At 38.5% G+C, this 25,706-nt stretch overlaps 3 protein-coding genes across 6 annotated transcripts in view; 2 read left to right on the top strand and 1 right to left on the bottom strand.

Annotated features, from left to right (window-relative positions):
* ccny (cyclin Y) overlaps positions 1-8,505 on the top strand; it is a 57,854-nt gene extending 49,349 nt beyond the window's left edge. For all 4 annotated transcript variants that reach the window (XM_016551140.1, XM_016551138.1, XM_016551139.1 and 1 more), the window contains 6 exons: positions 819-854; positions 1,178-1,235; positions 1,316-1,435; positions 4,728-4,894; positions 5,696-5,858; positions 6,939-8,505. In XM_016551140.1, coding sequence (XP_016406626.1) covers positions 819-854; positions 1,178-1,235; positions 1,316-1,435; positions 4,728-4,894; positions 5,696-5,858; positions 6,939-7,055 — 661 coding nt within the window. In that variant the 3' untranslated portion in view covers positions 7,056-8,505. The remainder of the gene's footprint in view (positions 1-818; positions 855-1,177; positions 1,236-1,315; positions 1,436-4,727; positions 4,895-5,695; positions 5,859-6,938) is intronic.
* Positions 8,506-15,507: 7,002 nt separating this feature from the next.
* Positions 15,508-18,300, top strand: gjd4 (gap junction protein delta 4). Its single transcript, XM_016551151.1, has 2 exons — positions 15,508-15,520; positions 17,096-18,300. Exons 1-2 carry the CDS (start codon positions 15,508-15,510, stop codon positions 18,298-18,300), a joined length of 1,218 nt encoding a protein of 405 aa, XP_016406637.1.
* Positions 18,301-22,796: 4,496 nt separating this feature from the next.
* fzd8a (frizzled class receptor 8a) lies at positions 22,797-25,363 on the bottom strand. The gene has a single exon (XM_016551136.1). It carries the CDS (start codon positions 24,991-24,993, stop codon positions 23,254-23,256), a length of 1,740 nt encoding a protein of 579 aa, XP_016406622.1. The 5' UTR covers positions 24,994-25,363; the 3' UTR covers positions 22,797-23,253.
* Between the last annotated feature and the right edge of the window lie 343 nt (positions 25,364-25,706).

The following is a 25,706-nucleotide window of genomic DNA, read 5'->3' as shown; positions in this document are numbered from 1 at the left end:
CTCCAATCAGTGAGGTCAAAACAAGCTTTTAAATCCTGCTCTGCTTCATTAGTCCATCTTTTTACAGTCCTTAATACAGGTTTAGCTGATTTCAGTTTCTGCCTGTAGGTCGGTATAAGATAAACCAAACAGTGGTCAGAGAGCCCCAAGCTGCCCGTGGAACAGAGTGATATGCATTCTTTATTGTGGTGTAACAGTGATCCAATATATTACTGTCTCTGGTGGTATGTAAGTTATTTGTTATTTTATATTAGGCATAGCTTGCCGTATTTTTATTTGTTTTGTTAATAAAAGTTCTATGTTTTATATACATGCTAAAGTGAGTTTGACGTTTGTATTTTGTTGTTGCATTCAAGCAATTGACGCCAAACTGCCGTTAATTCAAAAGTGAAAGTAAAATGCGCACGGCACTTTTAAGCTATTTAAAAGCGAAGGAAAGCGAGGAAAAGAGGGAAAATTCAAATGAACTAAAAACGAACAATTGCTTTACGCCGAATTGCCTCTATTTGAAAGTTAAAGTAAAATGGGCACACTGCTTTTACAAGCTATTTAAAAGCGAAGGGAAAAGAGGGAACGCCCCGCCCCCACGGTGATACCGGTATTACCGGTGTTGTCACACGTCGATTAACCGGTGGGAAAATGTCCTCACCGTCACAACCCTAGCGAGGACAATGCAATAGCAGCGCAATACAAAAGATAACGCTATATACAACTTCTCCTTCAGCTTGAATTTATTTGATGCTATCATGTTGAATTTATCATGTTGACTACCGTTATATCAACTCTTTCTGATTTTCTGCTTTTTCTTCTGTTTGCAGTGTTTCCCTCGCAATATACTACCACATAAAGAACAGGTATGTTTTTCAATTCTCTTTGCAGACAGATCTATCTACCTACCTACCAACCATACTTTTATATCCATCTTTTTCTCTGTCTCTGGCTTTGTGTCTATCTTTCTTTTAAACCTGTAATACCATATAAACCCTCAATGCGTTATTATAACCTTCAAACTCCAAGGCTTCGGAGCTGCTGAGATATAACTTTTAGACAAGGTTCCAGCAACATTGAAAATTTATCACCACACACTTTCCTGGTTCTTTAATTCTTTATATGAATACAGCATAGAATAAGTATCAGTCTTCCCTAATCTAATTTCAATTCACCCTTCTCCTTTCAGAAATGTGGACGGGCGAATGCTGTTAGACATTTTTGATGAAAAACTTCATCCACTTTCAGTAAGTGTTTCGTTTCTGCAGCTCATTTATGAGATGTGTAATTACAAGTTGGAATGTCCTAAAACTTCCTTTTTCCACAGAAATCGGAGGTGCCGTCAGACTATGACAAGCACGACCCAGAACAGAAACAGATCTACAGATTTGTTCGTACGCTCTTCAGTGCCGCCCAGCTCACGGCTGAGTGTGCCATAGTTACTCTGGTGAGTGATAGGTCATGTGACTTGATGGCGGACAAATGAAAGTTCATCCGTGTCTTTTTGGATTGGATTCAGGAGGTGTCATTAAACAAGTTGTAGACATATAAGGGGGCTGTGAATGCTTGAAAGAAGCTTAAGTGTGTGTGTGTGTGTGTGTGTGTGTGTGTTTAATAGGGTTTTAAACTATACTGATAATCCAATGGAAATGTAGTCTCGACCTCCGATAGTTCCAATGGACTCTTCACAGATCATCTGATGTATTGCACATAAAAAAGAAAGCCAAGAGTGTCCTTAAAATTCTAAGCTGCAATCTAATTGGTTTTAATCAATTTATTATCTGTAGATGACTGAAATATCTGACCTAAAAATAAACATAGATATCCCTATGATTACTTTACTATTATTACCTGTAAAACCTTTCTCGTAAACTGTTGCACTATTATTATTATTGTAGTACCATTGATTTCAGACCTGCATATCACATAAAACGCTAACTGTGGTAAATTACTTTAAATATCAGGCAGTCTCTTTCTAGATGGTTCTTGGCCATAAAAACTGCAAAGTGGACCAGACTTGATACTTATAGTCAAAATTTGAAACTAATAAAAACACTGTTTTGAGTGCAGCTTTAGCCTAGATATTTTGTATGAGTTTGGGATCTGTGTTGTGTTATCTGTACACTGATAGACAGATTGTTTTTGTTTCTTTGTTTCTAAATGTAGATTGAGACAGATTGAGCCTGTTCCTTGACCTGTAGGGGGCAACAGGTGCAGAGATGCTGGTAAAATCTGATTGGCTGTTGCTGGTTGCTTCAGTTATTGAAAGGAAACTGAGTCACTGCACACAATAAACTTCATGGGAGACTGATTGACTTGAAAAATACACTATCAAAACATTCCCACTCAGATTCCAAATAATAAATCAGTTTGTCTTTTCAAAAATTGTTGCCCAAAACATAAATCTCTGAAATGAAGCTTAACAGAAATATATATTTACAAATATATTAATAATAAAAATGACAAAATCACAAAAACCTGAAATTGAAAACATTCCAAATTGAAATAAATACTAATACTATAATAGTATATAATTAACACTTATATAACACTTTATGGTAATTTGCCCTCTTAAAACGTTTATGACTCAGCTGAATAAAAACTGAATTATGTTTTCGTAGCTCTACTCAGGTTAATGTTTTCTATTAGGCTGCTGACCGCTGTCCCTGGAGTGTTCTTGTAGGTTGTTGATTTATAAATTGTAGGTGTGTAATTTGCCCATTTGCTGACACTAGTTCATCTTGAACAGCGTAGAGGAGATTAGCTCACAAACATACTCTCATAAGCACATATTTAATGCACAACTGCCCACGGGTGAGCCGGAGCCCCCCGATGCAGTGGAAGCAATTAAACGTGTGATTTCTGTCTTACACTTTGTACAAACAAAATTGAGCTCTTATTAGATTTCCTTCCCACTGTGGGAAAACTAATATTTTTTGACATTGTTGTCCCCAATTTGTGTGTGTATGTGCATTTGCGCTGCTTAGTGCTTCTACGTCTTTTTTGCATTGCATAAATCATGCGTTTTTCATTTTTATAAGGACTTCTTTGTTCGCCTACATCCATCAGCAGTGTTTATGAATGCTTAAGACGCCCATGGCTATAGCATACTGTCATACACCACGTCAACAGAGCACAGACTTACAATTCCACCACTCAATAAGTAATGTTTATAACTTTCCTTTAGAAGTACACAAAGAAATATTATTGGAGTTACTTAGGAAACCATCACTTTTGCTAGTGATCACACTCATTCTTTGCCATTAAACATATAAATTGCCTTTGACATGTTACTTGTCCAACAGACAGGAAAAATACCTAGAAACATGTGGCATGTTAAAAAGAGGTGTGCTATTTGTGTGCTATATGTCTAGTTGGTAAAGCAATAGACTTTAAAGTGGATAAAACAGAAATAAGGGCTCGGTAATCTATCTGTTCTCCTTAAAAAATCCTGTGGTGTTTAACAGTACGTCTCAACCTTGTGCAGTCTCATAACACAGAGAACCTTTCAACAGACATGGAGAATTTATGAGCACCTCAGGAAGCAGTTTGATCAGAATATATTTTTTCTCTCATCTTTATGGTATAAAATTGAAATGCCTAGAGAAATAATGTATCCGTGTGATTTAGGAGTACAGATTGAGTTTTTTGAAAAAATCATGAAATATAGCAAAATTCCAGAGCTGAGATTAGCCAAAATCGCTTAATGAGGGGATCGGTCTTATTTTGAAGTACTGAAATCTTTGTCATAGTACTGAACAATCATCTTAAGCATTATCAAATCATTGCTTTCACATTCATTTGTATAGAGCTTTTCACAATGTAGATGGTTTCAAAACGGCTGAAAATGTTTGTTGCAATATTTGTTATTTGGCTCCTTATGAACATGAATCTTAAATTTAATCTCAATGAGGCCCAGTGAGCAGTCACAGTTAACTGTGTCAAGGTGGTGAAGTGTTGGAGAAAAACCTTAAATAGAACCAAACTAACCTAATACAATTTTTTTGTTCATATTTCCAAAGGGCAGCATGTATATTGAAAACAGCAGGGGACCTAACACAGATCCGTGTGACACCCCATACTTACTAATGTTAGATTTGCTAGTTCCACGTTTAAACAAACAAATTGGTAACGGTCAATTCTAAACCAGCTTAAGGCAATGCAATTTTCTAATCAATGTAAGAGTATGTCATGATCTATAGTGTCAAAAGCTCTAAACTCTAGTAAATCTGGAGTGAAATGCAGTCTTGGTCATATACCAGAAGCAACTCATTTGTAATTCTAAATGCAGTCTCTGGTCTATGATGGGCCCTGAAACCTGGCTGAAATTATTCATAAACTTTGTATTTACATAGCACTCCAATGTTTTTAACGGATTCATGGTACATGTCCAAAAAAAATACTTATCTATTAGTGCGGTTAAAACGGAATGGTGTTCGTTTGCAGTTTGTTACCAGTGAGGCATCAGGCGTTTTTTTTGGTTGGCAGAGCATATGTGTTTGTTTGTCTTTCAGCATTCGTGCCCCCTGACCTACGTGTCAGTCTTGCAGTAATCACATATTTGCAGTGACGCTGCAGTAACCTTGCTCCAAAAACAGAAATGCTAGTGTCAGTCACCAGAATCTAAAAACAAACATTGGTTTCTTTAAATTTGACTTGATTGACAAGATGCTTTATTGGCATATTAGTATTACTTTTATGTTTAACTTATACATTAATCCACTTTCTTTCTCTGTCAGGTGTATCTGGAGAGATTATTAACATATGCAGAGATTGACATTTGTCCTGCTAACTGGAAGAGGATTGTTTTGGGTGCTATCCTGTTGGCGTCAAAAGTGTGGGATGATCAGGCTGTATGGAATGTTGACTACTGCCAGATCCTCAAAGACATCACCGTGGAAGACATGTAAGTGTGTGTCTCTTGCACCACTGAATTCAAGATAACATGACAATGCTCTGAGGTGCAAGTAATTTAAAGGGGTCATATGATGCGATTTCATATCTATTGGCAGCTTTTCTAAGGTTCTAAGCATAAATAGAGCGGGTAAGTATGATGTTTTTATGACGTTCTAGAAACTACATCCTAGAGACCTTAAGGTACCATATATAATATCCCTGAAAGCAAGGTGCCAAGAAATTGAGCTGACACATAAAGAGTGATACTTGACACTTTGAGCATGTTGTCACATCTGCCCTTTCAACTCCTGCTGAGCACAGTTATTTTAAAGGCCGTCCTGACTAAAGATTCAGTGAAGGAGGCAGTCACATTGTTCCCAAAGCACACCACAAACAGCATGGAGGACCATAGAGTGTGGGTTTGTGGGTGTTTGTTGCCTTTTTGTTGTCAGAGGCTTCATTGTTGGTTATATTAAGCTGGTCGTTTTTTGCATGCATTGGAATAATTATGCGAGTGGTAGGAAGGGGTGACAATAGATTGTTTATTTTGAACTTTGAGGAATTTCATCTGTGGTAAGAAATCTGGGGGTGAATAAAGGAAGGTTTTTTAATACGGACAGATGATCAGGGCTTGTCTTTTGGTATTCTTGTCAGGATTGTAGTTTTAAAATGAAAAAAGACATCGATTTTCATTGAAACATGCTAAATCAGAATGTTTTCAAGATTTTCTTTTTGCTTATTTCCACCCACTGACAAATGTCAAAAGGAACATACGCAAAACTAATTATCTTTGCTTTCTCTCTCCCACCAGGAATGAGTTGGAACGACAGTTTCTGGAGCTGCTGCAGTTCAATATTAACGTCCCATCAAGCGTCTACGCCAAGTACTATTTTGACTTGCGTTCGCTTTCAGAGGCGAACAACCTCAGCTTTCCCCTTGAGCCTCTCAGCAGAGACAAGGCCCAGAAACTTGAGGTGAGTGGTCGATACTACTCTAGATCATTAGAACACATTATATAGCTTAAGATATTTATCTCAGATTGTCACTCAAGATCTCATTCATATCCCAGTGTGTTGTGGTTTCTAGGTTTTCATGAGAAGTCCAATATTTCGGCAGATTGTAATACTGAATCTGTTAGCATTGTTCCAGCAAGTTACAAATAATATGTCAGTAAAACTTGAAAGCTTGCTTTGGTACAGCTTTCACTAAGAAGGGATATCATGACATGTTGTATTGGTCCATTGATTCAGTAGCAGCAGGGCTGAGTAATTACCTCGGCTGAATCCCCATGTGTGTCTTATGCCAGAATTCAGCCTTGATGCTGCCCAATTACAGTCCTGACAAGACCAGGCCTATAATGATGTTAGTTAGTTCAGTTGTGTGTGTGTGTGTGTGTGCGCACAGTTACCTTTGGTGGCATAATAGCCCACTAGCCCATCTTGAGTCAGTGGTCTGTGGGTGGACAGCTCAATCAATCAGTGGTGTGTGATCTAGTTCTTTCATGAGGACCAGCCCCCCTGCTTCCATCTTGCACTGGTCCTCTTTATACGCTCCCACACACAATCATCTGTCATCTCAAAATAATGGACACAAGTTGTATCTTGTCTCAAGAATGAAACTTTTTCCCACTTATTCTTGGAGGTTGTGGTACTTGGAAATGTGGTTTTTGCATCAGAAATTACAGGTTTGGCCAATACTTTTTCTGTGACACCTTCAGTTGTATCAGATGTATACATTATATGACATTGTTAACTCTTATAATTCAGCAGATAATGACTTACAAGTTAATAATAATAATAATAATAATAATTCTGTAGAAAAAGAAAAGGGCCAAAAACAGAACCCTGGGGAACACCTTGAGTAAGAGGAGCTTTGTGTTATTTCCACATTTGTGAAAAAATTAAATTAATAATAATAATAACACTCTGGGCCTGAAAAAGTCAAGCCAAGAAATGTATAAAAGCTGTTGAAGTCAGTTACATTTCTAAAATTATATTTTTTTAATATAAGTTGTAAAATATAGAGTATTAAAATGTTTCTCATGTTTCTTACAGGCGATCTCCAGGCTTTGTGACGACAGATATAAAGACTTGAGAAAAGCAGCCAAGAAGCGCTCAGTGAGCGCAGATAACCTGACAGTGGTCAGATGGTCGCCGGCCATCATATCCTAATAAAAGTGGACATTGGGGACTTTCACGAGAGACTGAGAGAAAAAGCGTTCTGTCAGAAGAAGCGTTCTCTAAGAGGACACATGCGTGCTTAGTACCTCCACAAGACTCTTGAGCCAGAGGTTTTTGTTCTAAAGAGTGCCCTTGCTGGTCATACGGCTGCTGTATATACAATACACCCACACAAAGATCACTTTCCAATCTGTGGCTTAGAGAAGAGAGGAGGACACTGCTACTGCAGTTCAGAAAAAAACTGGAGTATGTGAATATAAATGAGGGAGAAAGACGCCCAATGACTGGAACAGCATTCCAACAGCTCTGTGTCATACGTGCTTGCCATTCTAGGTGAGGAAGTATTCATACGGTGTTAATTGATCTTGTATGGTTAGAAAAATTCCACCTGGATGCTCACAGATGTGTCGTATCAAGATCAAGAGCCAAAATCAACCACTTCTCAAGATATTCCCTAGATATTCTTCTATTCCTTAAAGTATTTCTTTCCAAATGGCTGTGAGCTGATCAAACTCTAAAATTGCCACTGTACTTACATAGTTGTTTAACATTTTATCTCATTTATTTTAAATTAAAAACATCTTTAATGACGGTTAAAATTAGTCTAACAATGCAAATTAATGGGAAAATATACAATCTGGATCTTTTTGTTTAGTCTGATTATTTTATTGTGTTTTGTTTTTTCCCTGCAATTTGTAATACTCGATAAAGGCAGTTTGCACCATTTAGTCTTATTATATAAGAGTAAAGGAAGCTGACTTTGTATTTTCAAAAGGAAAGTGGTGTGGAGGGTTTCCATGTGACGTTCTTGGGACTTTCCTTTTGAAACACAAGATTCGATAATTGAATGCCTTGAAATAATTCGTTTCAATTGAAAATGTACAATGTCGAAATGGACTGAAATTGGAAGTTTTAATACTGAAATCAAAGGTTTTTCTTCTGCAGAGCCAACAATGACATTCCATCATCAATGACCATGAACGTGTATATTCTTGTCACCATTTTTTTTTTATAACCTCAACAAACGGCAGATATACACATGCTGTGTCACTCATTTCCAATTCTCAAAGCAATACACTGTGTGTTCTATCTATTCCGTACAATACCTATTGGAAAGACTGGAGCTGATATTTGAAACTTTCAGATAACATTGAGTTAAAATTGGTGTCTTGAAGTCAAAATACTTGTTATTAAAGGTGAGGCTCCTAGTGCCACGGCGATACAAATGTTTGGACTGATTGCAGTGTTTTATTTCTCAATTACAATGCGTCAAACCAGAGACTGAATTGAATTGGTGAGAAAGAGGAATTCCTGCTGTATCCACTGCCATCACCTGCAGTGCCTGCGTTTAGCGGGAAAATGGCCTTAGATGTAGAATATGAAATTAACCATTTTATCTTCCCTTCTCATTAAGACCGCAAAATATTTTTTGGTAGTGCTGTCAAACGATTAATCGCATCCAAAATAAAAGTTTTTGTTTGCATAATATATGTGTGTGTTCTGTGTATATTTATTATGTATATATAAATACACACACAGACAGTATATATTTTGAAAATATTTACATGTCTATATTTATATTCATATAATTTATATTATAAATAAATACATTTAATATATAAAATAACATATTTCTCTGAAATATATACAAGCATGTGTGTGTATTTATATATACATAATACATATACATAGTACACATATTATGTAAACAAAAACTTTTATTTTGGATGTGATTAATCGTTTGACAGCACTAGATTTTAGACAGTTTTTAGACATTTTTAGACATGTTATATTCCCAATTCAAAGCAAGTGTTGAATTATGTCATCAGATGTATGTGTGAAAATGATTCGTTATGTTCTCTGTTGAGAGTAACTGAGACATTTTCATTTGTGAGACTTCGCTCAGAAACATGAAATTAACCATTTTATCTTCCCTTCTCATTAAGACCGCAAAATATTTTTTGGTAGTGCTGTCAAACGATTAATCGCATCCAAAATAAAAGTTTTTGTTTGCATAATATGTGTGTGTGTTCTGTGTATATTTATTATGTATATATAAATACACACACAAACAGTATATATGTTGAAAATATTTACATTCATATAATTTATATTATAAATAAATACATTTAATATATAAAATAACATATTTCTCTGAAATATATACAAGCATGTGTGTGTATTTATATATACATAATACATATACATAGTACACATATTATGTAAACAAAAACTTTTATTTTGGATGTGATTAATCGTTTGACAGCACTAGATTTTAGACAGTTTTTAGACATTTTTAGACATGTTATATTCCCAATTCAAAGCAAGTGTTGAATTATGTCATCAGATGTATGTGTGAAAATGATTCGTTATGTTCTCTGTTGAGAGTAACTGAGACATTTTCATTTGTGAGACTTCGCTCAGAAACACCTTGAGAATTAGAACTTCCAAAAATATCTTTTGTATATTGTACATACTTAAAGAAATGCAATCATGATCTTCAGATATTTATATGTGACCAGTATTTACTTTAGTTTATTCTGGACAATTATGGGTAAAAATGTGATTTTTTTTTTATAAATATGTCAGTTGTTTTATCAGGAATAAGTAACTCCCTTTGCACATTTTAAGAGTGTTGGAAACTGTTTGAAATCAGGGATAACGTTCGAGAAAATGGAATCGTGAATCGAAAGACTGATTTGAAGCATTTGAAGATTGTACTATTCTATTTATTTTCTGTGAGCATGTGAGGATGCGGCCCAGCATTGGATCTGAAGGCGGTGTTGTAAACTCAAGTCCTGATAGGAGGCAGTAGGCAGGCGAGTGGCGAGTTTTAGCCGTGTGCACTGAACTCTACCTCTGCATAGAGTCTTTGTTTCTTATTTAATACCTCTCTCCTGCTCTTTCTGTCTGTTGCTCTGGAATCTTTCTCATTTTCATTGCAATTTCTAGGAAATTACAAATTCAAATCTTTCAGAACATTTATACTATAAGTGGTTTCCTGTGAAAAAAAGAAAGAAAACTGCTGTAAGTTGTGACTTTTTAATTTTATGTTCGGTCACTGGTTGTATGCCTGTTATTATGAATAATACATTGTTGTTGTCATTGGTTTCTGTTCCAAAGGTCAAACCCTTCTTCAGTATGTTTTCAGTGTGTGCCAAAGGCTGAATCCTATCTCCTATGTATGATCTTATTTGATTCTACTTTCTGTTTAACTAAGTGAACCCAGTCGCCTGCGGCCGTCCGCCCAGGATCTGGAGGCTACAATGGTCGCATGCAGTTTATTTTGTTCTCGAACTATGATTTTAACTGATGCTCCCAGTTCAGAAGCAATGTTTAGAAACCGCCACAAGAATAAACTTTTAAAAGTTGCAATAAAAACTGATCTAATGTGTTTTTAATGAGTCTGATCACATTATATAAGATGTATAGGGAGGACTGGGTCATATTTTTCGGGGTAGGATTTGTATGTAGTTTTTAGTTTAGTTTAGTCAATTTCTGCTGAACCCCTCATGCTGTTAAAAAAAAGTTACAGCTTTTGTGTTAGCTTTTTGTGTTTTTGTGCCAAAAGTTGACACTATGAAAATCAATTAAGATGTTAAAACGGAAAACCTCTATTGACGCTTTTCAGAGACTGAAAAGTGTAAAACGTGATAAATTTAATAATTCTTTTTTTTTTTTTTTTTTTTTTAAGGGGTCAATTTGACCCACATATTTTCATTTTCAAAATTAGCTACACATATGAATGAATGCATGACTGTAGTGACTATTTGCACTCAGAGGTGCAAATTACTATAAGTTAGTATGAATAGTATCTAATATTATTTGTCATTTGTAGTATGTATTGCTATTTTTACATTCTCATTTTCTCAAACCCTTGCATAGGTAAAATGGATTTCTCAGAATTATTTCCAGTGCTGCCACAGTCTAGTAATTGAGATATATAATTTATTTTTACTTTTTTGGACTGTGTAACTCAAATAGATGAAGAAATGGTCAACTTTCCTGAGGTGATTCAGCAAATGAGTCTCAATTTTGAGTAAACTTTGAGTTTTAATTTTCAGAGGTTCTTCAGGTATTTCACATTTTAGTGTTTGACAAGTTACAGTAAAGGTTTTCTGCTTTTTTTACCCAACTCTTTAGTGTTTCTCAAAGTGTTGATTTTTGGCAAATTGCATGGAATGGGGGTCAATGTTGGAGGACATAATTTACCATACTTTTTAGACTTATTTCAACTAGAAACCACTGATAGAGAGAATAGATATTTGCGCACTTTGGACCCTTGGCAACAACTAAATTTGGTCTCATAAGTATTATCAAGAGAATAGCCATTTATAAATTAAGAGACTTTTTATAATAAATACTGTGTATAAAATCACATCTACTGTTCATTGTGTTAAGATATGGAATGTTGGAGCTAGAAAGGTTTGATGCATTTTACTTGATCCAACAAATTCAGCCATAAGTTGCACTGCACCTCATTTTATGAAATAAATAGTTCAATGACATGTTCAAAAATAGACCATCAACTATAACAGCAAGTCATTCTGAACCGAGAGCATATGGCCCATGCGTTTCCATCCCAAGTCTTTGGCTTTGCACCTCTAAATGTGTCCCTGGTGAACTACGCCGCTGCTAGTTACCTTAAAATTGTCTTTATCTAGCAGAGCTGGCCTGCTAATCCAATTACAGAGATACAGAGGCGAAAAAGATCAAATTATTGCAATATGTTAGACTGTAATAAGTCATCTGGGACATACAGTATCTGTTCTAAATTGTCAATCACCACAAATGTGACAAATGCATTTGTGTTGAAAAGAACACATTTTGTTAGACTTGCAAATGCTGTATGATTTGCATTGTCTCTTCAATGCAGGCATAAAATTAAACTGTTGTTCGCCTACTCGCTTTAAAAAGCAGGATGCAATTTGCTGTACTCCTAGTGTAATCAATCTCATAAACACGTTCCAAAATAAGAACTAATTCCCCTACGTGACTATCCAAGACAGATTAATAATAATATTTAAGCAGAGTGTCTGACGCAAAGTAGCCTTTATTTTTGCAAATATTTCTTGTTAACGAATACATTACCGTTTTTATTTATAAAGTGATTGCAAAATAATTATTTTTGGTCCACCACAATTTCCCTCTCACTTAATGTGTCAAAAAAGTTTTACAGTAAGTGTTCACTACCCAAGCAGCTGCCAATACAGTTTGCGTATACCGTAAGTCTCCATTCATTAGAACGCAAGTCCTTCAAACCCCCTGTCCAGATGCCCCTCATTCAGAGGTCATTTAGACAGGGCTAAAAGCTTCTAGAGATTCCACTATGATCTCCTCTGAGCCCATGGCATTCAGTCACGCCAAACACCTCAAGGACAGAGCTAAAGATGGGATTCTTTTTAATAATGTAATAATATTAGAACCACCTAGCGCATCTCTAACAGAAGCCAACCAAAAATGTCCTTGTAGAATTCACATGAAAAGTTGCATTCATTTGCTGCATGACCTCAGCACCCAACAAAAAACTTAGACACAAGTATGCAAACGTCTTTAGTAGCCTTGCTCTTTCTGTCTGTTGCTCTGGAATCTTTCTCATTTTCATTGCAATTTCTAGGAAATTACAAATTCAAATCTTTCAGAACATTTATACTATAAGTGGTTTCCTGTGAAAAAAAGAAAGAAAACTGCTGTAAGTTGTGACTTTTTAATTTTATGTTCGGTCACTGGTTGTATGCCTGTTATTATGAATAATACATTGTTGTTGTCATTGGTTTCTGTTCCAAAGGTCAAACCCTTCTTCAGTATGTTTTCAGTGTGTGCCAAAGGCTGAATCCTATCTCCTATGTATGATCTTATTTGATTCTACTTTCTGTTTAACTAAGTGAACCCAGTCGCCTGCGGCCGTCCGCCCAGGATCTGGAGGCTACAATGGTCGCATGCAGTTTATTTTGTTCTCGAACTATGATTTTAACTGATGCTCCCAGTTCAGAAGCAATGTTTAGAAACCGCCACAAGAATAAACTTTTAAAAGTTGCAATAAAAACTGATCTAATGTGTTTTTAATGAGTCTGATCACATTATATAAGATGTATAGGGAGGACTGGGTCATATTTTTCGGGGTAGGATTTGTATGTAGTTTTTAGTTTAGTTTAGTCAATTTCTGCTGAACCCCTCATGCTGTTAAAAAAAAGTTACAGCTTTTGTGTTAGCTTTTTGTGTTTTTGTGCCAAAAGTTGACACTATGAAAATCAATTAAGATGTTAAAACGGAAAACCTCTATTGACGCTTTTCAGAGACTGAAAAGTGTAAAACGTGATAAATTTAATAATTCTTTTTTTTTTTTTTTTTTTTTTAAGGGGTCAATTTGACCCACATATTTTCATTTTCAAAATTAGCTACACATATGAATGAATGCATGACTGTAGTGACTATTTGCACTCAGAGGTGCAAATTACTATAAGTTAGTATGAATAGTATCTAATATTATTTGTCATTTGTAGTATGTATTGCTATTTTTACATTCTCATTTTCTCAAACCCTTGCATAGGTAAAATGGATTTCTCAGAATTATTTCCAGTGCTGCCACAGTCTAGTAATTGAGATATATAATTTATTTTTACTTTTTTGGACTGTGTAACTCAAATAGATGAAGAAATGGTCAACTTTCCTGAGGTGATTCAGCAAATGAGTCTCAATTTTGAGTAAACTTTGAGTTTTAATTTTCAGAGGTTCTTCAGGTATTTCACATTTTAGTGTTTGACAAGTTACAGTAAAGGTTTTCTGCTTTTTTTACCCAACTCTTTAGTGTTTCTCAAAGTGTTGATTTTTGGCAAATTGCATGGAATGGGGGTCAATGTTGGAGGACATAATTTACCATACTTTTTAGACTTATTTCAACTAGAAACCACTGATAGAGAGAATAGATATTTGCGCACTTTGGACCCTTGGCAACAACTAAATTTGGTCTCATAAGTATTATCAAGAGAATAGCCATTTATAAATTAAGAGACTTTTTATAATAAATACTGTGTATAAAATCACATCTACTGTTCATTGTGTTAAGATATGGAATGTTGGAGCTAGAAAGGTTTGATGCATTTTACTTGATCCAACAAATTCAGCCATAAGTTGCACTGCACCTCATTTTATGAAATAAATAGTTCAATGACATGTTCAAAAATAGACCATCAACTATAACAGCAAGTCATTCTGAACCGAGAGCATATGGCCCATGCGTTTCCATCCCAAGTCTTTGGCTTTGCACCTCTAAATGTGTCCCTGGTGAACTACGCCGCTGCTAGTTACCTTAAAATTGTCTTTATCTAGCAGAGCTGGCCTGCTAATCCAATTACAGAGATACAGAGGCGAAAAAGATCAAATTATTGCAATATGTTAGACTGTAATAAGTCATCTGGGACATACAGTATCTGTTCTAAATTGTCAATCACCACAAATGTGACAAATGCATTTGTGTTGAAAAGAACACATTTTGTTAGACTTGCAAATGCTGTATGATTTGCATTGTCTCTTCAATGCAGGCATAAAATTAAACTGTTGTTCGCCTACTCGCTTTAAAAAGCAGGATGCAATTTGCTGTACTCCTAGTGTAATCAATCTCATAAACACGTTCCAAAATAAGAACTAATTCCCCTACGTGACTATCCAAGACAGATTAATAATAATATTTAAGCAGAGTGTCTGACGCAAAGTAGCCTTTATTTTTGCAAATATTTCTTGTTAACGAATACATTACCGTTTTTATTTATAAAGTGATTGCAAAATAATTATTTTTGGTCCACCACAATTTCCCTCTCACTTAATGTGTCAAAAAAGTTTTACAGTAAGTGTTCACTACCCAAGCAGCTGCCAATACAGTTTGCGTATACCGTAAGTCTCCATTCATTAGAACGCAAGTCCTTCAAACCCCCTGTCCAGATGCCCCTCATTCAGAGGTCATTTAGACAGGGCTAAAAGCTTCTAGAGATTCCACTATGATCTCCTCTGAGCCCATGGCATTCAGTCACGCCAAACACCTCAAGGACAGAGCTAAAGATGGGATTCTTTTTAATAATGTAATAATATTAGAACCACCTAGCGCATCTCTAACAGAAGCCAACCAAAAATGTCCTTGTAGAATTCACATGAAAAGTTGCATTCATTTGCTGCATGACCTCAGCACCCAACAAAAAACTTAGACACAAGTATGCAAACGTCTTTAGTAGCCTAAAAGGTTCAAATAAATGAAATTCACGTCAACACGAAAAGTCTTTCCTAAGGTTTCTGCCACCCAAGACCTCATGTGACTGACATTGAACTGTCATTGAAATGCTCTCCATCAGACATGAGAATTTAATACGGTTATTTGAATCCTGATCCAGCTAGTTATTCTCCTGTAAGGACAAACAGAGCCCAAATATCAAAGCAAGGCCTGCGTGCCGACATGCCTTTGGAGGGTAAGAATAGCCTCACAATGGAGCTCACATCTCTCGTCTTCTGTTGTCTGGGAACAGTTGTTGTCAGGGCAGAGGTAAGATGGGAAGTCAAGTCGGTGGATACGCGAGAGTCTTGCCTTTGTGGATTTCACTCGACCTGGTGTGTAGGACCTGACTGGAAATTTGAGTGCTTGTAAACAGGGCTTATTTTTAATGCCCACTTGGACTGAGTTTAATACAGACTGTAAAATATTTGTTCTTGTGTGGAATCAAGTGGGCTGTGAGTGGACCAGTGGGATATCTTGGGTTTGGAGGCCTAAATCTGTTGGCATGGCTAAACAGACTGCATCTGAAATTATCTTCATAACATTGAACCACAACATCACCCTCATAGGTATGTGCACGGTTTTGGTATTTTAATACGAATTCATACAGGAGCTCCAGAAAGTATTTGGGCACTTATGTGTAAACCTTCAATGTCTAAATGTCATTGTATTAGATTTTCAAAACATTTGTTTTAAGGGTAGCACATTTGTACATGGTAAACATTCACATAAATGTCTGTTCGATTTTAAGTAATAAAACAATAGATATACTGTTGAAAAATTAAGATGAAATGTATTTGGACACTTGCTGGTTAGTAAACGTGAGTGGATGTTGCTATAAATGTGTTAAACTACATCTGGTTACTCTGCAAAGATACCCATGTAAACTGAGTTCATCCACTAAAAATCACCTTTAGACTAATTTAAAAAATAGCTCATTCGTTGGCTGATGCCACTTATTTTCCCTTAGTTATATATTTTGTATCTAATGCAATGACATTTGTACATTCTGAACTGTCCAAATATTTTTTGGGGGGGCACTGTATCACGGTATATTGCATGTGAACAAACGTTATCCACCAGTTTTCACAGGTAATATATAATGTAAAAGAATATAATCCAGGATGATTTGCCAACGACTATCTCACGACCAATTTGTACGTATTTTACAAGGTTGCTAATTCGTACGAATTCGTATGACCTCACAAATTTTGTATGATTTCTGTGAGGGGTAGGTTTAGGGGTGGGGTTGGGGTGGTCATTCATATGGATTCCTATGAATTTACCACCTTGCAAAATACATCCAATTTTTCACAAATCGTACAAATTCGTACGAGTGAGGTCACACGAATTTGTACAAATTAGCCACCTCATAAAATATGCATGAACTGCCGTGAGATCGGGTTGTGATTTGCTTGTATAAATATTCTATAATTTATTTCTATAACATATTTTTATAAAAAAAAATTAGTATTAAGAGACAAAATGCCTTTATAGCAGAAGTAATATAGAAAAAAAAGAAAAGTTTAGGCAAAGTCATAACATCGAGGACAATATCCACTGAATATCAAGTGTAAAGCTGATATGATCCTACCAATGCTCTGCTACAGATACTCAACATTGGTCTATATCTTATATGTTGTCATTAAAGTAATATCTAAGATCAGTCTGTCAAACTTGACAACATTAAGTCAATTTCCAGACCAATGTTAAAGGAACATTATAAAAGATAAGTTAAACTGACAAAGAACTGTGTGCTTTTGCTCCTTAGGGAAAGCATGGCTCGTCCTGGTGGTATTCCTTAGAATCCTGGTCTTGCTGTTTGCTGGTTATCCCCTCTTCCAGGATGAGCAGGAAAGATTTGTGTGTAACACCATTCAGCCCGGTTGTGCCAACGTGTGCTACGACATGTTTGCCCCTCTTTCCCTTGGCCGATTCTGGCTGGTGCAGCTCACCACCCTTTGCCTTCCCTATGCGATGTTTGTCATCTATGTGATCCACAAAGTGAGTTCTGGTCTACCTGCTGACAGCGGGACTTCCGAATCCATAAATGCAGACTCCATCTATAAGATCCATCAAGAATCGTTCAGGAAAGCATCTCTTTGTAAGACCGTCGTGAAGGCTGAGAAAGGGCGGGTGCAGTGCTTCACAGGAGCCTACATCTTGCATCTGTTGCTGCGGATACTTGTAGAAGCTGGATTTGGAGTTGCACATTATTACTTGTTTGGCTTCCACATCCCCAAACGCTTCATGTGTCAGCAGCCACCTTGCACAACAATGGTGGACTGCTACATCTCTAGGCCCACTGAGAAAACCATCATGCTGAACTTTATGTTGGGGGCAGCCGCTTTGTCCTTGCTGCTAAACGTGTGCGACCTAATCTGTGCCGTCAAGCGCTCCATGAGGCAAAAAAGCAAAGGAGAGATGCTAGTAGAGAGGATGTACGCGGAGGAGCAGTATTACTTGTCAGGGAACGGGAATCAAGGTGTGGAAACCAGCATCCAGCCGACTCAAGATGTGATGGGACCGGGAGGGTTCCGCAAAAGAGGGACCAGAAACTCAAGTGGCAATGAAGCTGCTTCCGTTCTTTTGGACGATGACCCTCCACAACCTTCACCTCTTGCAGGAATGCCTACAATTGCTGGAATGCCTGGTTCCAAAAACAATGACGACAGCAGCAGCTACCAACCCACCCAAGAAGAGGGGATGGTAAGAGAAGGCAGTGAATTGGCACTGTACCCCAGTGAGCCTTTGGGGACTCCTAGATCCGTCCGAGTTAGCAAACGCAGTCGTCTCAAACCTCCACCACCTCCACGAAGGGACAAACTAGCTCCTCAAGGTGCAATTGATGTCTCGGGGGCAACAGCAGTGTGCACCAGAAGAGCAGGGCAATATACTCTGGTAGAAATTACCACCGGTGAGGACGTACCAACTTGCAATGGAGACGGACAAGAAAAGAGGTCGGAATGGGTTTGATTGTCTCTCCAGATGACTAAGAAGCTTTAATTTTGTAGCATTGCGAGTTGATTGGGACTTGACTGAAACAGAGTGACTTGATTGGAATAGATTGCTTGGAGAAACAAGGTGAAATGAGAGGTATTATTAGATGCCAACGTCATGGATACATGTCAACCCTTGGATCAGCTACACCCATCAGCATCCACGTGCCTCTCATGTTTGTGTTAGCGCATTCTGTCTTTCTTTCACAAGCCAGACAGGCCTTGACCTGCCTTGCCACTGCGACAATCAAGGGACACCGAAGGCCTTTCTAAAAACAGGTCTGTTGCAACCACCCAGGGTCTCTGAGGTTAAGCTAAGACTGACATACTTTCTGCTTCAACAAGGGCGGCCACCAAACAAGAGCAACCCTTAGGGTACGAAGGTGCTTTAAAGTTCCTCCAAAATCCTCCAGGCTGAAAAAACTCAAGAACTGTCGATTGTCAGTCAACTGGACCTCATCATAAAGCAATTACTGCCCACCCAGGCTGCTTTTGTATTTATGGAGGTAGCTTGTAACACTATTTCAAGGACCCGCTAGGGTTTGGTTTGGAGCTTTTGAACAAACACTTAAAATAGAGCTCCCTAATCTGGTGTAACACGAGAGCAAGACGATGCGCGCCTTTTAGACTCTCAGAAGCGAGCCACAACATGTAAACGATTAGACATGTTAGCTTTGGACAGTCACCTAGACTGCAGCCCTCCTGTCCTCACAATGTCAGACATGTGTCTTATTAAACACACCAGGGACTTCTGGGATTTACTATTTATGGATTTTCCTTATACATCACTGATGATGATTTGTAGTTGTAGTTTTTGTCTTTTCTTTTGCTGCTAGATGCTAGGGATCTTTAGTCTGATGTCAAATGGTTTGCAAGTCAGTGACTCTTTGGCATTGTTTGAAATTGTATTACCTGACCAAATCACACTCCCCCTTAAAAGGGCAGAGAAATATTATTAATATTTCACATATTACACAACTTTAAACTGGTGACTATTAAAGAAAGGACAGACTGCATTAACTCCTGTATCTCAAAATGCAACGCATTCAATTTCACTTAAATTTCATTTCATTTCAATTGTGATGACAGCTGGATTTCAAATGGAAAAGAACCATTTCCAAAATGATAACTGGATCCCACTCATGTAAGTTCATGTGACCACAAAGTAACATATTACTTGGAGACTCTAGTAATGTGCTGATGAGTCGAGTCAGTCGACTCAGGTGTTTTTGATTAGAAAAATGTGTACTGTTCGTATGCCACCAGTAACAGGGTTGGGAAAACCTACCATATGAACATCCTATTAAAAACTGACAAATCATGCCCTCCAGTGGACAGATATGCACCGAACTCAAGTCTGAAGGTAGTCAATTCTTCACTAATGCATCAATGTGCAATAAATGCAATTACTTTTGCATATATGTTATTTCAACTGTCTCTGACACTTCTTCAGGACACTCAGAATGTTGAATATATACGTTTCTGTAAATATACTGTTTGTATGTATATGTAGGCCTACAGTAATACTAAAACTTAACTGTAAATGTACACATTCTAAAATTGACCAACTAGGGGTGCATTTCTCAAAAGCATCGTTAGCTAACTATGGTGGCAAATTCCACTGAACTCTACAGGTAGCCTAATGACATAATTTGCGACCATAGTTTATTTTGGGAAACACACCCCAGGAAGGCTAAAGGTGTTTATAAAGACTACAACAAAGTTACAGTTTGCCAGTTCTTTTTGGGTGTGAGAATGGTCCTCTAATGGCCACAAAATTAGACAGTGCATGTGATTTTGATTTTTAATAATGTTCATCATTATATTGTCACCACAGTAATGAATTTTAGTGCACAATGTATTTTCAAAAGAGGAAAAAATAAGAGATGTTTTGAAACCAAGGAGCCTGGAAACGTACCTGTCACATGTGCAGCTTTCACTGTTACTGCTCTCACTGAGACTCAGTGCTCTCTGCTGGCAGGAGTTGATACTGCACTCCTCTGGCTTCAATGAATCTTTATTGAAATGGTAAATTGCATTGTGGCAGGGCTCGTAAAATGGGCGTAATCTAGCGCCCGGAAGTTATCTTTAATTGGTCAGGTAACACTAAGCTAAATAATAATAATAATAATAATAATAATAATAATCTTATCTGAACTCCCCAATATATAGTTAAGAATCTCAGACTTATTCAGGTGTGATTTATTGTCCTGACCGCAGCTCAAAGAGGCGCGTGGGCGGCTTGTCACGTGGTATCTGTTACTTTTCTCGGCACTGTTGAGTAAAAACAAATCACAGTAATTTGCGATTACTCGATGAGGCTTTTGTTGATTCATTTTATAGACATTTATTTTGCATGTCGGATAACAATTTTAAAGATGACCTATTTCGTTTTAACTTGTCTCTAATAAGGCAAAAACTTGCGGAAATTGCATTGCTAATGGTTTTGCTTTCTGAGCGCCACACACTTTTTTTGAGAAATAGTACAGCTTCTGGTAGACAACATGTCACCCAGTGGTTTTTAGTAGGCCAGTCTGTGAAGCGAATTTAATAACAAGTATTATGACCTATTTCGTTTTAACTTGTCTCTAATAAGGCAAAAACTTGCGGAAATTGCATTGCTAATGGTTTTGCTTTCTGAGCGCCACACACTTTTTTTGAGAAATAGTACAGCTTCTGGTAGACAACATGTCACCCAGTGGTTTTTAATTTAGTAGGCCAGTCTGTGAAGCGAATTTAATAACAAGTATCATACTTCTATAGATTTGAATAATCATGACTTAATTACTATTAGCTCACCTCAGTAAACAAAAAATGAGAGGACTAAATATTTCAAAATGTTATTTGTATGCTTTAAACTTTGTCAACACTTTCTTATGGTTGACTCTTACGGCATTTACGACTGTCAATTTTATGGCAATTTAATGTTCTGTCAATAACATTGTTATAGCCTAATACAATACACAAGATTTCGTTTCTGAAGAAAGCAAGCTTCCCGCAAACCCACGTTTATTTGTGAACCAGGAAACAATTTTAACAAACATTTCCACACTTTCTCATATGTATCTGCTTCCACACGCATTTCACTTAATGTCCCTGCCTATTGCTCTCATCTGTGTAGAATTGTACATATCTGCAGCTACTTAATTACAGCTACCGACTAATTGGTAAGTGGGAACAACTTAAGAAAGTATCTGATAATGTGCAGCTATTGATGAAAGATGGTAAAATCCTGCAAGTTAAGCTTGGTAAACATAACTGTAATTCTTTACATCGACCGCAAGGTGGAGACACAGTACAGCAAAAAAAAAAAAAAAAGTTATTGTTGTCAGAAGTTTAATAGGAATGCGCTCTAAAAATGTAATAATTACAAAACGTAATTGTTTTAAATGACGTGCCTTATTATTATTATTATGAATGACTTTACATTGGTTTCCATTATTATTAGGTTACATTCTCTTTCAAAGTAGCATGAATCCACCTAAATGGTTTGTTTGTGTAAAGGTATAGATGGAAATACCACAGCACGTTGGAAAATGGAAAAGTGTGACAACTCATTTAAAAATATAATATCCTTCTGGAATGTTTAAACCTATTGTATCGGAATCTATCACACATAAGCACTCTGGTGTCCTTTGGCTAAAAATACAAAGAAATAGTTGTATGCAGGCTATTTTACATTTGCTAAAAAAAACACAGAAATATTGCAACAGGACATTCCAAGTTAGATTACAAAAAAATAACTGACATGTAATATGACACAAAACTAACCATTCTGCAACAATTTCAATGTCATTCTTTGTCTAAGAATCTCCATTGGAGTTTCACAGAAAGGCTCTGTGGATTACGTAAGGGACCGCCTGTAGGTTCTCATTCACCATCTCTGTGAGTGTAACTACTATTAATACAGCTGAAATTCAAAAAGGACGTTTTGATAGTGTTAAAAAAAAAAAAAAAAAAAATCAAACTGTCACAGGTTTTCTCGAACAAAACATGGCTGGGGCCCCCGAGCTTCAACAAATTTCTATAACGTCGATCAAAGGACAACAGTCTCAAATTAGACATTAAAAAACTTGGTGCATCAGTCTAAAAGGTTCTATCTACATGCCACCTTTATTCTAGTCTTTAAAAGAAAGATCAAAGTTTCCCCAGATGAAAAGGACCCGTTTCCTGCATTTAAACCCCATTCCCCAGCCCTCTTTTAGTAAATTAAGTAGCAAGCACGTGAAGGGTTCAACAATTATGGAGATTCTCCAACACAAGGCCCTTGTCTCTAATTAGGCCTCAGATATAGCTAAAAGAGTTTCTCTGAACAGAACCCACAAAGGCATCTTCAATGGGAATGACCACAAAGAGCCGATGCGGAGCACTCATTACCAGAAGCTTCCTCAGCATTAAAGCAGCACTTGGAGAAATTCAGATTCATCAAAAAGTTTTTATTGTCAAAATAAAAGTCATATTTGCTTTGCATGTGGCATCTACACTATATACAAATTTACAATAATCTTATAAATCATCTTTTGTACACCATTTACAAGTTTGTATAAATACATTTCGCAAAAGGAACAACAACCCGTATATAATAACAACGATAACAAGAATAGGGCACTGAAACATTAAGGCTTATTGAAACCATCTTTGATTGTTCAGACAATTCAAAACTTGTCTTCCAACAACACGAAATGCTGCAAGTTGGGGACATGTGTTACTCCACTAGGAACAATGTAATGCCCAAACTCTCCTTAAGAATGACTGATTGCATGTCATGTCCATATCAATAGAATGGAATTAGCGCAACGTAATTGTTTCTGCATCGCTGCATTGTTTCACCCAGTTCGTCCGCTAATAGAAACCATCAACAAGTTCATTTGTATGCAAACGAATGAAAAGACTAAGAGACCCCCCCGATAATTAAGAGGGTTTTCTTGTTTCAGACCTGGGACAAAGGCATCTGCTTGGGGCAGGACACCGAGCTGGCGGTCCCGGACCTCCACGTTAATCCCGTGCTCACGTCACTGTACATGGAGCCACCGGAGCCCTTGCTGCCCCAGCAGCAGCGCGTGCAGAAACTCCTCCAGGACTCCAGGGTCTTACCGGACCAGGTCCAAACTCCAGAGGTGATGCCCACCAGAAGGCACATGAAGTATTTGAGCATGAAGACGGCATAGTCCGGCCTCTTGACCTCCTGCTCCAATAAACACGAACAGTTATGAGTGATCTCCCAACTCTGTCTGTTATGCTGCTCGTAAAAGTAGCACGCCACGATGATGGTGGCGGGAACCGTGTAGAGCACCGTGAAGATCCCGATCCGGATCATCAGCTTCTCGAGTTTGTCCGTTTTAGTGCCACCCTGCTTAATGACACTTCTGATCCTGAACAGCGACACGAATCCAGCCAAAAGAAACATGGTGCCGATGAACAGGTAGATCACTAGCGGCGCCAACACGAAGCCCCGCAGGTTGTCCAAGTTCTGGTTGCCCACGTAGCAGATCCCGGCGACCGGGTCGCCGTCCACCGAGCTCAGCGCGAGCACGGCGATGGACTTCATGGACGGGATGAGCCAGGCGGCCAGGTGGAAGTACTGAGAGTAGCCCGCGATGGCCTCGTTGCCCCACTTCATTCCCGCCGCGAGGAACCAGGTGAGCGAGAGGATGACCCACCATATCGAGCTGGCCATCCCGAAGAAGTAGATCAACAAAAACACAACGGTGCACAACGCGGGGCCGGTGGTCTCGTAGTGGATGTGCTCGACGTCGTACTCCCGGTTACACGCCACTTTTTCGTGCCCGGCAATTAATCGCACAATGTAGCCGATCGACACAAACATATAACACGCCGAGAGGAAAATAATCGGGCGCTCGGGGTATTTAAAGCGCTCCATGTCGATTAGAAACGTAGCCACGGTGGCGAAAGTGGATATGAAACATAACACCGACCAGAGTCCGATCCAGAAGGCCGTGAAAGTCCGCTCGTCCTGGGTGAAATACGGGTTGTGACACGGCATGGCACAGTTCGGGATCTGACCCGTCTTGACGCGGTTGTACAGCGGGTGTCGGTCGCTGTTCACCGCCACCATCGGCGCGCGACACTGGCAGCCCGGCTCGCAGGGTTTACTCGCTTTGGGTCCAACACCCGTTCGCCCGCTTTTCTTTTTGTGCGGATTGAAGGCTTTGCTGGGGTAGTTGGTGGGTTTGGACAGCACCGGCGACACCGTGGTGGAGTCGGTTCGGTTGTAGTCCATGCACAGCGTGTCTGGCGCGCCCTGAACGGGCAGCAAATCGCACCTCATGCGATCCGGCCAAGGGAAGCCGTACTGCCGCATGAGCGGGGCGCAGCCCGCCTTGGCTCTCTCGCACACGCTCCGGCACGGCGGCAGGGGTTTCTTATAGTCCTCCAGGCATATGGGGGTGTACATGCTGCACAGAAAGAACTTGAGATCCGGAGAGCACTGGATCTCCACCAGAGGCCAGAACTGGTGCACCTCCAAGCCGGCTTCGTCCTGCGTGTCGTGGTTGAACTGGTTGGGCATGTAGGTGTAGTTGTAGCCGATGCCCTTGCACAGAGGAACGGCTATCTCCTGACAGGTGATCTCCTTGGCCGTGGTGCCGCTCGACCGGGGCAGCAGGGCGAGCGCGAGGAACAGGTAAATCCCCAACAGGTAGCACTCCATTCTTTTCTCCCCCTCCCGTCAACACAAGCAATGCAGCGCTGGAAACAGTTCAGTTCAGATCTTGAAAAGCAGACCCATCTCCGCTTCACTTGTTTGGCACGGACTCGCGGTTGGGTTGCATACCGATAATAAATAGCCCTCGGCCGGGCGCAGGCAAAATGGCTGAGGGAATAAATGCAAGCGTCTCGTAGCTATTTCCTCTCCTTGTTCCCGCTCCAGCGATTCGTTCCAATATAAAGCCGCGTTTAAAATAGTCTAAACTTCTCTGTTAACAAAAACACTCCCGGTGTAAACGCGTTTTCTACATTCGTTCCGTTCTCGACAGCCTTTCTCATACAAATCAGTGCCGTGGAGTAGGACGCACCGAGTATAAAAGACAGCCGAGCGGACACGCCCCCCATGCGCCGATCGCCAATCACAAAGCGGCGAGGGCGGGTCGCCCAGACGTGTCAATCACGTTTGCTCAAGGTGTACAATTGCAGAACGTTGTTTTCGAAAGGGAGCACAAATTAGATCAAAGATACAAGTTTGTGCCTGAAGGAGGCAGATCGAACAAATTTTATAAATACAAGTATAGCGTTTGTATTGAATCTCTAATGCATGGTTTTATGGTATTTGATGTCTTTGTTTACTAGCAGTGTGTATTATGAAAAGTCTATAGATCGCTTTATTGTGGTGAAAGCGGATGCATATCAGACAATTATTATTAGGCC

The sequence above is a fragment of the Sinocyclocheilus rhinocerous genome, unplaced genomic scaffold (genome assembly GCF_001515625.1).
Source record: "Sinocyclocheilus rhinocerous isolate Xijiao unplaced genomic scaffold, SAMN03320098_v1.1 scaffold914, whole genome shotgun sequence".
In the NCBI taxonomy this organism is placed as follows: Eukaryota; Metazoa; Chordata; class Actinopteri; order Cypriniformes; family Cyprinidae; genus Sinocyclocheilus; species Sinocyclocheilus rhinocerous.
The sequence above is the reverse complement of the archived record's forward strand: the minus strand, read 5'-3'. Positions and strand labels throughout refer to the sequence as shown.